The sequence below is a fragment of the Mixophyes fleayi genome, chromosome 2 (assembly GCF_038048845.1).
Source record: "Mixophyes fleayi isolate aMixFle1 chromosome 2, aMixFle1.hap1, whole genome shotgun sequence".
Classification (NCBI taxonomy): domain Eukaryota; kingdom Metazoa; phylum Chordata; class Amphibia; order Anura; family Limnodynastidae; genus Mixophyes; species Mixophyes fleayi.
The window spans coordinates 246,743,080-246,755,636 of NC_134403.1; the positions used below are offsets into that span (position 1 = coordinate 246,743,080).

General features: G+C 41.1%; 1 protein-coding gene across 2 annotated transcripts in view; it reads right to left on the reverse strand.

The window, feature by feature from the left end:
* The window catches only part of NUDT3 (nudix hydrolase 3), a 41,203-nt gene that overhangs the window by 20,604 nt on the left and 8,042 nt on the right, over positions 1-12,557 (reverse strand). The window contains exon 2 of one of the 2 annotated variants that reach the window (XM_075195740.1): positions 1,077-1,153. The exons of the other annotated variant lie outside the window; for it this stretch is intronic. Within the exon in view, the coding sequence (XP_075051841.1) occupies positions 1,077-1,118 (42 nt within the window). The 5' untranslated portion in view covers positions 1,119-1,153. The remainder of the gene's footprint in view (positions 1-1,076; positions 1,154-12,557) is intronic. 2 annotated transcript variants of the gene reach the window in all.

Genomic DNA, 12,557 nt, shown 5'->3' on the forward strand with positions numbered 1-12,557 from the left:
CTGCGAGCAGGGCCCTCTTACCTCTCAAGTCTGTCGGTATTATCAAGTATTGTTTTTTTAGAGTTTGTTCCCAATTGTAAAACGCTACAGAATTTTCTAGCACTACATAAATGTTGATGATGATGATACATCTATGGTAAACTATATCAGAAGAATAAATTTCACCAATAGAAAAACAATAACTTTTGATAATGATTTGGGGTAAACTAATGCCATAAGGAGCAATTATAAAGTTTAAATAAAATAGCACCCACAGAGTAGGTAGAGTTAACAATAGCACATTTATAAAAAAAAATCCCTACATTTGCCAGACTAAATATGTTTACAACAGAATTTTATAAAAATCTGAAAGATAAGATATTTCCCTACTTTAGAGACTCTTATAATGCCATGTTACTGTGAGAGCAACTGCTGATGAAATTCAATACCACTTTTGTTAAGCTATTGGCAAAAAAATTAAATAAATCTGCACCATACAGATCTATTTCTTTCCTTAATATTCTATATATAAATTTTCACAAAAGGAAAAATAAATAAAATATTGGATGTCACTATCTTCTTCTCCTAGCCAAGGAGATTACACTGTGTAAAAATTGGATAAAAGTAACCCTCTACACAGATGACATGTTGTGATGTGTGTCAAAGTCTGAAATATCTATACCACTATTATTTAATAGATGGCTCTTATTCAGGTCATTTCATGTCATAAAATTATTTGTCTAAATCAGAAATATTTTTATTATTATTAATTGTATTATTATTATTTTATAAACAACTTTTCTCACTACTACACAGAGAAATGCTATAACTATGTTATTTTCCCAATATGGATCCCTGTAAAACTTCAAAAACATTTCCATAACAGTGGTTATATTAATAGCAACAAGTCAGGTTACTTAACAATGGATTGAATATAAAAACCCCAATGCTGCCATGTTGAAGTCAGTACTTTTTGAATTCATATTTTGACAAAAAGGACGTCTCACTTGACCTGTAAAAAGGTGGATAAATTGTAATTTTATTGATCAACTAGACCCAATTTAAGAACAAAATCTGATTAAAGCCTCTCTACTCACTACATCATGTGCCATGTGACTGTGGTTGCCATGGTAGTCCATCAAAGTGTGTAGAATTATAAATCATTGATAGCAACCTGAAGAAACAAACCAAGGAAAATGGTAAATATCAACATTCTTCTTATGGCCTGCTGCAAAGATTTAGGTTACAAAACCCAAAACAAACATGTATCACTTTTTCATAGGAATGCTGCTTTAAGTAAATAATATCAAATAAGAACAAAAATAAACAATGAATGTGGTGAATTTGTAACCAGACACTATGGCAAAATCATGTTTACTACCTTAATGCCAACATACCAAGCTCTGCTGTTCGCACTGGCTGGCATAATTTACGTCATGAAGATAACATGGTGTCACAGGTTTTTCTCCATCGTATGACACATAAAGAGTTTGCAGTGTTCTCCTCAGAAAATTGTACCAGCAGGGTGGTATTAAAAAGTAGCCGGTAGGGGGGCCTTTGCAAAAATTAAATGTTGAAATCCTGACCCTTTAACCTCTAGATTAACATTTTAAATATTAATTTTTCTCTTCTTTTCAGAGAGCCAGTCGTCTGCAGCTTTGTCATAATCAAAGTCTGTAGTATCTGGTCTCTCTAATGAAATTAGCTTCAGATTATTCAGTGTGCTCCGCTTCATACGATTTCTTAAACAGGCTTTAATTCCTTTTAGAGTACAGAATCCTGTGCCGAGATAATGCACAAATGCTATTTGGACACGAATAATTTTTTAAACAAATGCTGGCTATACACAAAAGAAGTAAAAAGCACCGTCTTTAAGGTTTACCAGCAAGTGAACTGCTGTAAAATGCGTGCTTTCATTCATACAGGTGCTCTCTCCCTCTCCCCTGGGGTTTGACAACTCCTGTGAAGCAAAATTGACACTCCACATGTGACTGACTCCCCCCCCCCCCCAAAAAAATATCCCGCTGCCTGGCACCAGGAACTCACTACTCACTGTGACGAGCTGACCATCAGGCAGTGACCCTTTCCACCCGGCACTCGTGACGCAGCCGAAAATCGCCCGGCAAATAAAACGTGAGGAGAACACTGGGTTTGTGTTAACTTCTATTCACCTAGAGATTCAATGAAACATCACATTTGACCAGTGGTGCCTAAACTTTTGAATACATTTATATCATACTTGCCAACTCTCCCAAAATGTCCGGGAGGCTCCCGCATTTTGCGAGTCCCCCCCCCCCCCCCGCTGTAAAATGACGCGATTTGCGTCATCACGTCAAGGGGGCAGGGCCAAAATGACGCAATCTCGGCGCCCCGCCCCATGAACGCCCACGTCCCAGCCGGCATCTCCCGGAAGCCAGAAAACAAATGTTGGCAAGTATGATTTATATGTGTCCTGGGAATGCTTTTGAAAGTTCTAAAAAATATGGAAACCATAATTACAACCGTTATAAACACTTGGTTAAGGTATCTCTAGTTTACAGAGCTTTGCAAGCAAATGCGTGGGCTGTGTGAGTTGAAGCATTAGGGAGGTTGGTGACCATGTACATTTGAAAGACATCATTTTGCTAAATGGATATCTCCTGTAATTATATTGCACATCTCAATACACAATTACTATTTGCTGAATTTAACTGATTGCATAAAAATATGAATGAATATGTACTGCTTAAGTCTGTACCCTCAGAGTGTGTAGTAACTTCTATTAATATAAAAGTGACATAGTTGCCCTAATATTTAGTAGGGATGTGCACCGGCGACTTTTGAGGTCTCGTGTTTTGTGTTTTGGATCTGGATTTTCGTGATGTTTTGGGTTCGGATTTGTTTTGCAAAACACCTGCCGAAACGTTTTGGTTCGGATTTAAGGTTTTGGATTCAGATTTTTTTTGAAAAAAAACTAAAAAGTGTAAAAATCAAGTTTTTGGGCTTATTTTCACTCCTACGCTATTATTAACTTCAATAACATTCAATAACAATAATTTCCACTAATTTAAAGGCTATTCTGAACACCTAACACCTCACAATAATTTTTTTTTTTCAGTACAAAACGTTGCAACGAGGTATCTTTCTGGACTGCGTAGAGGAGTGTTCCCCACAATACAATTAAAAACCCATCAACTGGTCTGAATTACACCCAAAAATAGTATCTGGACTGCGTAGAGGACTGGCCACTGGCCACCACAATATAATATATAGAAAACCTTCAACAGGTCTGAATTACACCCAAAAATAGTATCTGGACTGCGTAGAGTAGTGGGCACTGGGCACCACAATAAAAAATATATAGAAAACCTTCAACAGGTCTGAATTACACCCAAAAATAGTATCTGGACTGCTTAGAGGACTGGCCACTGGCCACCACAATAAAAAATAAATATATAGAAAACCTTCAACAGGTCTGAATTACACCCAAAAATAGTATCTGGACTGCATAGAGGACTGGCCACCACAATATAATATATAGAAAACCTTCAACAGGTCAGAATTACACCCAAAAATAGTATCTGGACTGCGTAGAGTAGTGGGCACTGGGCACCACAATAAAAAAATATATAGAAAACCTTCAACAGGTCTGAATTACACCCAAAAATAGTATCTGGACTGCGTAGAGGACTGGCCACTGGCCACCACAATATAATATATAGAAAACCTTCAACAGGTCAGAAATACACCCAAAAATAGTATCTGGACTGCGTAGAGTAGTGGGCACTGGCCACCACAATAAAAAATATATAGAAAACCTTCAACAGGTCTGAATTACACCCAAAAATAGTATCTGGACTGCATAGAGGACTGGCCACTGGCCACCACAATATAATATATAGAAAACCTTCAACAGGTCAGAATTACACCCAAAAATAGTATCTGGACTGCGTAGAGTAGTGGACACTGGGCACCACAATAAAAAATATATAGAAAACCTTCAACAGGTCTGCATTATACCCAAAAATAGTATCTGGACTGCATAGAGGACTGGCCACTGGCCACCACAATATAATATATAGAAAACCTTCAACAGATCAGAATTACACCCAAAAATAGTATCTGGACTGCGTAGAGTAGTGGGCACTGGCCACCACAATAAAAAATATATAGAAAACCTTCAACAGGTCTGCATTACACCCAAAAATAATATCTGGACTGCGTAGAGGACTGGCCACTGGCCACCACAATATAATATATAGAAAACCTTCAACAGGTCTGAATTACACCCAAAAATAGTATCTGGACTGCATAGAGGACTGGCCACTGGCCACCACAATATAATATATAGAAAACCTTCAACAGGTCAGAATTACACCCAAAAATAGTATCTGGACTGCGTAGAGTAGTGGGCACTGGGCACCACAATAAAAAATATATAGAAAACCTTCAACAGGTCTGCATTACACCCAAAAATAGTATCTGGACTGCATAGAGGACTGGCCACTGGCCACCACAATATAATATATAGAAAACCTTCAACAGGTCAGAATTACACCCAAAAATAGTATCTGGACTGCGTAGAGTAGTGGGCACTGGGCACCACAATAAAAAATATATAGAAAACCTTCAACAGGTCTGCATTACACTGCACATACGGCTGCTCCTCCATCCTCTCCATCATATACATGTTGGAGTTTCAGTTTGTTAAAACCTCTTGTTTTTGATAATGTCAGTGCATTTTGAATATTTTTCAATTTGCCCCACACCACTGAATGTACTTTATCTATGATACGCATCTATCTATCTTGACTGCGTAGTGTGGTGGCCCCGGTACACAATTTGGTACCGAGGCCACAATATAATTAAAAAACCCTCCACGGGTCAGAATTCCACCAAAAAAGGGTATGGACTGCGTAGTGTGGTGTGCCCGGAACACAATTTTTTACAGCGCCAACAATATAATTAAAAAATTGGGCATCAACTGTCACCGTTGTTTAATATCTGATACACCTAAATATGGACTGCACAGTGGAGTGGCCCCGGTAGTAAATTTGGTGCCGGGGCCACAATACCTCATCCAACTTCCAAATGTAGTGTTTATAAAGACAGACAGCGTCGAAGTGTTATTAGTTGACTTTCTTAACCCTAAAATTGTCCCTGTTGCAAATATTCGTGCAATGGACAGTTACTTTTTCATTGAAAGACTCAAGCTTTCAAGTGTAGTGTTTATAAAATATAAACAACAATACGGTAGTTTTAGAGCACGTCAATACCTCTTGTTTTAAATTATGACAGGGCATTTTACTTTTGGTTTAATTTCTTGAATTTGTTTAAATTTGGTTTTACTTTTTGAACATGGCAAACGACTGTTGATTGGTCATATAATGCAAAAAAAAAAGTTCCAAGATGGAATTGTCCTTGGGCCCTCACACCCATCCTTATGTTGTTGAAATAGGATATGCACACTTTAACAAACCAATCATTTCAGCGACAGGGCCTACCAAACAACTTTGGCTGAAATGATTGGTTTGTTTGGGCCCCCACACCAAAAAAGCTATTCATCTCTCCCTGTACAGAATAAACAGGCTCTACTGAGGCAAGATGTCGTCCTCATCCTCAACCTCTGATTCCTCTCCCCCTACAGTGTGTACTTCCTCCTCATCACACATTATCAATTCGTCCCTGCTGGACTCCACAACCACAGGTCCCTCTGTACTATCTGGAGGGCAGTGCTGTACTTCATTGAGGAATTGATTATTCATTTTTATAAACCTCATTTTTTCAACGTTATGAGGAAGCAACCTCCTTCGCCGCTCACTGACCAGGTTCCCCGCTGCACTAAAAACTCTTTCCGAGTACACACTGGAGGGGGGACAACTCAGGTAAAATAGAGCCAGTTTGTACAGGGGCTTCCAAACTGCCTTTTTTTCCTGCCAGTAACAATATGGACTGTCTGACATGTCTACTTGGATGGTGTCAGCAAAGTAATCATCCACAATTTTTTCTATTGTGACAGCATCCAATGCAGCGAGAGTAGACATGTCTGCAATGGTTGGCAGGTCCTTCAGTCCGGACCAGATGTTATCAGCATCCCCGCCAGCGCCTCTTTTGGGAAAACTGAGCTTTTTCCTCGCAGCCATAGATGTGGAAGAAAATGAGGGTGGAGCTGTTGGCATGTCACGGTCCTCTTCAGAGGACAATCTCCTGACCAGCAGGTCTTTGCACCGCTGTAGACTTGTGTCCGCCGGAAACAGAGACACAACATACGCTTTAAACCGAGGATCGAGCACGGTGGCCAGAATGTATTCCTCTGACTTTAGAAGAGTGACCACCCTCTGATCCTGGCAAAGCGTACGAAGGGCTACATCCACAAGAGCTACATGCTTGGTGTAATCGCAATGGCTTACCAGCTCCTTCCTCACTTTCTCCAGCTGCTTCTGCAACAGCCTGATCAGGGGAATGACCTGACTCAAGCTGGCAGTGTCGGAACTGACTTCTCGTGTGGCAAGTTCAAATGGCTGCAGAACCTTGCAAAACACGGAAATCAGTCTCCACTGTGCATGACTGAGGCGCATCCCCACTCCTTTGCCTATGTCGTAGGTGGCTGTGTAGGCCTGAATGGCCTTTTGCTGCTCCTCCATCCTCTGCAGCATATAGAGGGTGGAGTTCCAGCGCGTCACAACCTCTTGTTTGAGGTGATGGCAGGGCAGGTTCATGCTTTTTTGATGTGCCTCTAGTCTGCGGTAGGCACTGGCTGAATGCCGAAAGTGTCCAGCAATTTTGCGCGCCACCGCAAGCATCTCCTGCACACCCCTGTCACTCTTGAGGTAATGCTGCACCACCAAATTAATGGTGTGGGCAAAACATGGGACGTGCTGGAAATTGCCCATATTTAATGCCCGCACAATGTTACTGGCATTGTCTGACACCACAAATCCCCATGAGAGTCTTAGTGGGGTAAGCCACTGGGAGATAATTTCCCTCAGTTTCTCTAATATGTTGTCAGCGTTGTGCCTCTTATTAAAGCCTGTAATACACAATGTTGCCTGCCTTTGCACGAGCAGCCATTTTGTAGTTGCTGCTACTGATGCAGCTGTTGCTGCGGAAGGGGATGCATCTACCCAGTGGGCTGTCACAGTCATATAGTCCTTCGTTTGCCCAGAACCACTTGTCCACATGTCCGTGGTTAAGTGGACAGTGGGTACAACCGCATTTTTTAGAGCACTGAGGACACTTGATCGTACTTCTCTGTACATTTTTGGTATCGCCTGCCTAGTGAAGTGGAATCTCAACGGGATTTGGTACCAGGGACACAATACCTCCATCAACCCTCTAAATCCCACTCCACTGATGGCGGACACCGGGCGCACGTCTAACACCAACATTGCAGTTACAGCCACAGTTATACGCTTTGCAATAGGGTGACTACTATCGTATTTTGTGGTCATGGCAAACGACTGTTGGACGGTCAATTGTTTTGTGAAAGACTTAGCGGTCTTACGACTTCCCCTCTGGGAAGATGACCGACTAACAGCAGCAACAGCAGCAGTGGCAGTAGTAGGCGTACCGCTGCAGGATTCCTCGGATAAATCCCGTATTGAGGAGGACTCAGTCTGGCTGCTGACTTGGGCTGCAGGACTGAATCTGATGGAGATTGTGGAGGAAGTTGATGAGGAGGGTGTTGCTGGTGTGTATCCAACTGGACCACGGGATTTAGGTGTCCCTGTACCGATGAGGGTCCTAGCCCCAGTTCCTGAACTAACCACTGAACTATGAAAGTTATTAAGGTGACGTATAAGGGAGGATGTTCCTAGGTGGGCAAGATCCTTACCCCTGCTTATTTGAGCTTTACATAAGCTACATATGGCCATACATTGGTTGTCTGGATTTGGATAAAAATAACTCCAGACCAAAGAGGTGCATTTTTTGGTCTTCTCACCAGGCATGACGATGGGCTTTTTCATCCCATGGACATCAGCTGTTTCCCCCCCTGGTGCCTCATTTACAATAACCACATCACCATCCTCATCATCAAGTTCCTCCACAGAGCCAGCTACATCATCAATAGGCTCTTCCCGAGCCACCTCTTCCCGTACAGTGATGGGAAGGTCAGGCTTGACAACCACCAACACCCTTGGACTCGCCTTGAGGATTTGTGATAATTTCTCTTTAGAAGGCAGAGTTGTTTGCTGTTTTGTTGCTGACAGCATAACTCTCTTCAATTTTTTGTAGGGGGGGGGGGGGGGAGGAGGAGGGATAAGATCCGTGGGTGAAGCTGAACCACTAGTCATGAACACGGGCCAGGGCCTAAGCCGTTCCTTGCCACTCCGTGTCGTAAATGGCATATTGGCAACTTTACGTTTCTCCTCAGATGATTTTAAGTTTCTCTTTTTGCTACTTTTTCTTAACTTGGGCTTTTTTGGATTTTACATGCCCGGTACTACGAGATTGGGCATCGGGCTTGGAAGACGACGTTGATGGCATTTCATCGTCTATGTCATGACTAGTGGCAGCAGCTTCAGCATTAGGAGGAAGTGGGTCTTGATCTTTCCCTACTTTATCCTCCAGAATGTGTGAACTTGGTAATATTGCAGTACCAATGGACTTATACTGCTGGATTGGTTTTGTAAATTTGGTTATAATTATATTTTTTTTTTAAAAAAAATTATTTTTATAACTTTTTTTAATTTTTTAAAATATAATGGAATAATGGGGAAATAACTATGCCCTTAGAAGCACAGAGCACAGGACACAGCACCACTGGACTGAACAGGACACAGCACAGGACCCAGCAGCACCACTGACCTCAGAAGGACAGAGCACTGGACTGAGCAGAGCAGAGCACAGCACAGCACAGCACTGAACAGCACGAGATATAGCAGGACAGAGGACAACCTAACACACCCTCCCTCTACCCTGATCAATGCCCGAGTGAAGATAGCGGCGACTAGCGGGGAATTTATAGGATCCGAGTATCGCGAGATCCGACAATGGGATTATGAGTCAGAGCCTCGGTTTCAGATTTGAATTTGGCGCCAATACCCGGATCTGTCTCGGATCCGACTCGGATCGGCAACGTTCGGGTGGGCTCGGATTTCATAAATCCGAGTGCGCTCATCTCTAATATTTAGTACCTTGTAGTGACTAAAATTTAAAGTCCGATAAATGAAAAAAATCTGGCATTATTTATTTGCAACACAGCCATATATAGTGGATTTAACATGCTTAAAACATTTTTTTTTAAAGAGAAAAAGATGCGCTTCTTTAAATTAATGAAATGTGTACAAGTGAATGAAATCAGTTGAGACGGCAGCTAATGACAAGACCAAAGTGCATGTGCAAACAATAAAAAAATGTCCGCCGCTCAGAAACGAACAATATATAAAAATCACGATGTGTCAGCATATACATTAAAGGAATTTTTTGCGCACAATATAGCTATATTGAGATTAAGCCCCGGTGGTCCCTCCAGGAGATGCATGCTTTATAAGATGGAGGTACAGAAAAAGGTTTTAAATGGCACACCCTGAATATAAATTTGTATCACTAGCAGGGTCGGACTGGGACTAAAAATCAGCCCTGGCATTTAAAACACACAGGTCCACCTGCTGCCGGCTCCATACACAATATTGTTGCACGCTGAAGTGGTGTTGCTGGTGCAGTCCAACATGAAGCATCAGCACAAACTTGTGCATCACACTTGGGGCTAGATTTACTAAGCTGCGGGTTTGAAAAAGTGGGGATGTTGCCTATAGCAACCAATCAGATTGTAGCTGTCATTTTGTAGAATGTACTAAATAAATGAAAGCTAGAATCTGATTGGTTTCTATAGGCAACATCCCCACTTTTTCAAACCCGCAGCTTAGTAAATCTAGCCCTTTGTCTTCTGCCCACCCTGATCCACTCCCTTGTGGTGCAAATCACCTGGAGCACCGTGAAAATACACAAAACTCTAATTTTTTAAAATAAACTTTATATATATATATATATATATATATATATATATATATATATAAAAATATCTGAGTTATAAAATTAACACAGAATGTAAAAAAAAACCACACACACACACACAATAATAAAAGTTAATATTGTCTGCAGACAATAGTGAAAAATGAAAAATAAGAATTAAAAAAATCAGTCCAGAGAAAATATATATGTAAAAGGAATGTTTATATATATATATATATATATATATATATATTATAGGAAAACACCTCTATATATTTATTCCAATTGCCACTCATGGTCACAATTGCCTTTCTTATTAAGGAATATTTGTACCCTCTCTTTTTTTGGCATTTAGTCCCTTCATTTAGCACCATGTAATATTAATGTATTTGTCCATTAATGAATTACCTGCTTGCTGGCTGCTGTCATTACAGTAATCTACAGGTGTGTCCCCATGTGCATAAAACCGCGCTGCTGTAACCGCTCCTCCTGGCTTCTGCGCGGCCGCGACATGAATGAAAAAAAACCAACAAATCACAGCTTGCCGACGCTTCAGTGCAGGGCGGACCGGCCCATCTGGCATTCGGCCCTTCTGGCAAATGCCAGAATTGCCAGTCCGACATTTTTCAATTTTATTTTTTTTCCCGTTATTACCTACAATACTTTCCTATTTAAACACATTGGTTGTCTTTTAGTCCTAGAAGTGTTGTTGCCATATTTCACACCTGTACTTTAACAATATACTTTCCCAGTCCATGAGCCTCTGGGCTGATTAAACATTGCCTTTCTAAAATATGGGTGCTGGGTCGCCTAGGCCTTCACTCTGCCCATTTTCTGTTTTCCTGGCTTCCACTTGTCCACCCAATCCTGAAAGCTGGGTAAAATCTCAAGTCACCCTGCTTTCACCAGCCCAAGCCTTTTTCCTCCAGATCCACCAACCCAGGACTTGATGCAGCTCTTGGCGAAGCTAACCATAGAATAGTTTCCACTGCGCACTGCTGACTGGCCTGGGGTGTCGGTGATCTGCATGGTAGCTGCAGGGAAGCCTTACTAGCTGCTCCTAAAAGAGCAGGGCAAGGTCTGATGTAGTGTCTGCTCCACAGGCAGTGAGGTAGTATAGTAACTCGTTCTGTTATTCTTGGACCATTATCCCACCACATCTGGGAAGTTCTCCTGTTCACCTGCTTGCAAGCTTACCATCTGTAGGAAAATAGGAGTTTGATGCATGAGATTAAGTGCCACATATGGCATAGTGGTCTAGCCAGATTTCAACAGGAAAAAGTGCATGACAGGGCTATATGACCCAGGAATGTTGCTTTGAGGAGGGTCAGAGGTTTATTTAAGTATAAACAAAGAGTTGAAGAATAAACAAAGTTTTAAGTGAACTGTATAGAGGGGTTGTAAATTGGGTAGAATAGCCTAGGAAGGTTAAGAAGATAGCTCAGTAATTTAATAAACCTGCCTAAAGAGGCGAGTTTTGAGGGAACGATTGAAGGTATGGAGGGTAGGGGAAAGTCTTACTGTACAAGGGAGGTAATTCCACAGAGTGGGAAAAGCCCAATAAAATCCATGCAGATCTTCGGTAGAGCGGAGTTAGTAGAGAAAGTTACTTGCTGCAGCAACGCTACTCCTGAATGGACATCACCAGTAATCAAACTTAGCATATTTAATCAGGTGTGTCAGATTATAACTAACCTCCGTGACACTCTTCCCTCTTCTTGTTGTCACACAGCTATTTATCTCAGGACATTATTCTCTCAAGTCTCTACTATCTTCTACACTAGCCCCAATCAGTGTTTGCTCTGTGAGCAGCAAACGCATCTACATGTTGTCAAGAAACCTCAGTGTAGCTCATTGGGCTTCTAGAAGAGCATCTCATATTTTGAACAGCAGTATACACCCTTAAACAATTGTTTCAGGAGTACTTACATAGCACAAGATGCACATTGGTGCTGATCATGAAATATATTGACTGCACTTTACTTTGGCTTACATGACAGAATCTCACTGCATTTTAGTCACTCACGATAGATGTGTGGCAATTAAATAAGCCGTAAAGTGCCAGCATATGTACTGTTTTGAGTTACAGCAAACTAGTAAAAAGCGCTGGTGAGTAGGAGATGGTGCTTGAACACCTGAAGAAAGCAGAGAGGAGAAAACACTTATGCACATGGATCACCAATCCCATAAAGCAAGGGCCTGAGTTAAAGAAGATAAATAAAACAGAGTTTTCAGAGATTACATTCTTGCAATTCACAGGATGAAAAAGTATACTAGGGCGGAATTCAAATTGCCTTGTGACTGGATCACTGATAAATTACTTCTGGTAAAAGGTTTATTTAAATGAAATAGCACAGGGAGATTAGTTATATAATTTAACATGCACTTATTTTTGATATTGTGTATATTTTGAGATAGGAAATCGTTATTTCTGAGACCAGAGTAGAAACTGTGTTTTTCTGTTTTAGCCTTTTTAAAGGAAATGCCTTAATTCTGATGTATACATCTGATACAATGAGCCTTTGTGGATGGTGGTCTTTTGTGTATTGGGATGTGTTTTGTATGGAAGTGTCATTGTTTGGTGTTTGTAAGGTTGGTAGTGGAAACCTCCAATTAGGCATATGGGGAGGGAGTCCGATAGCAGG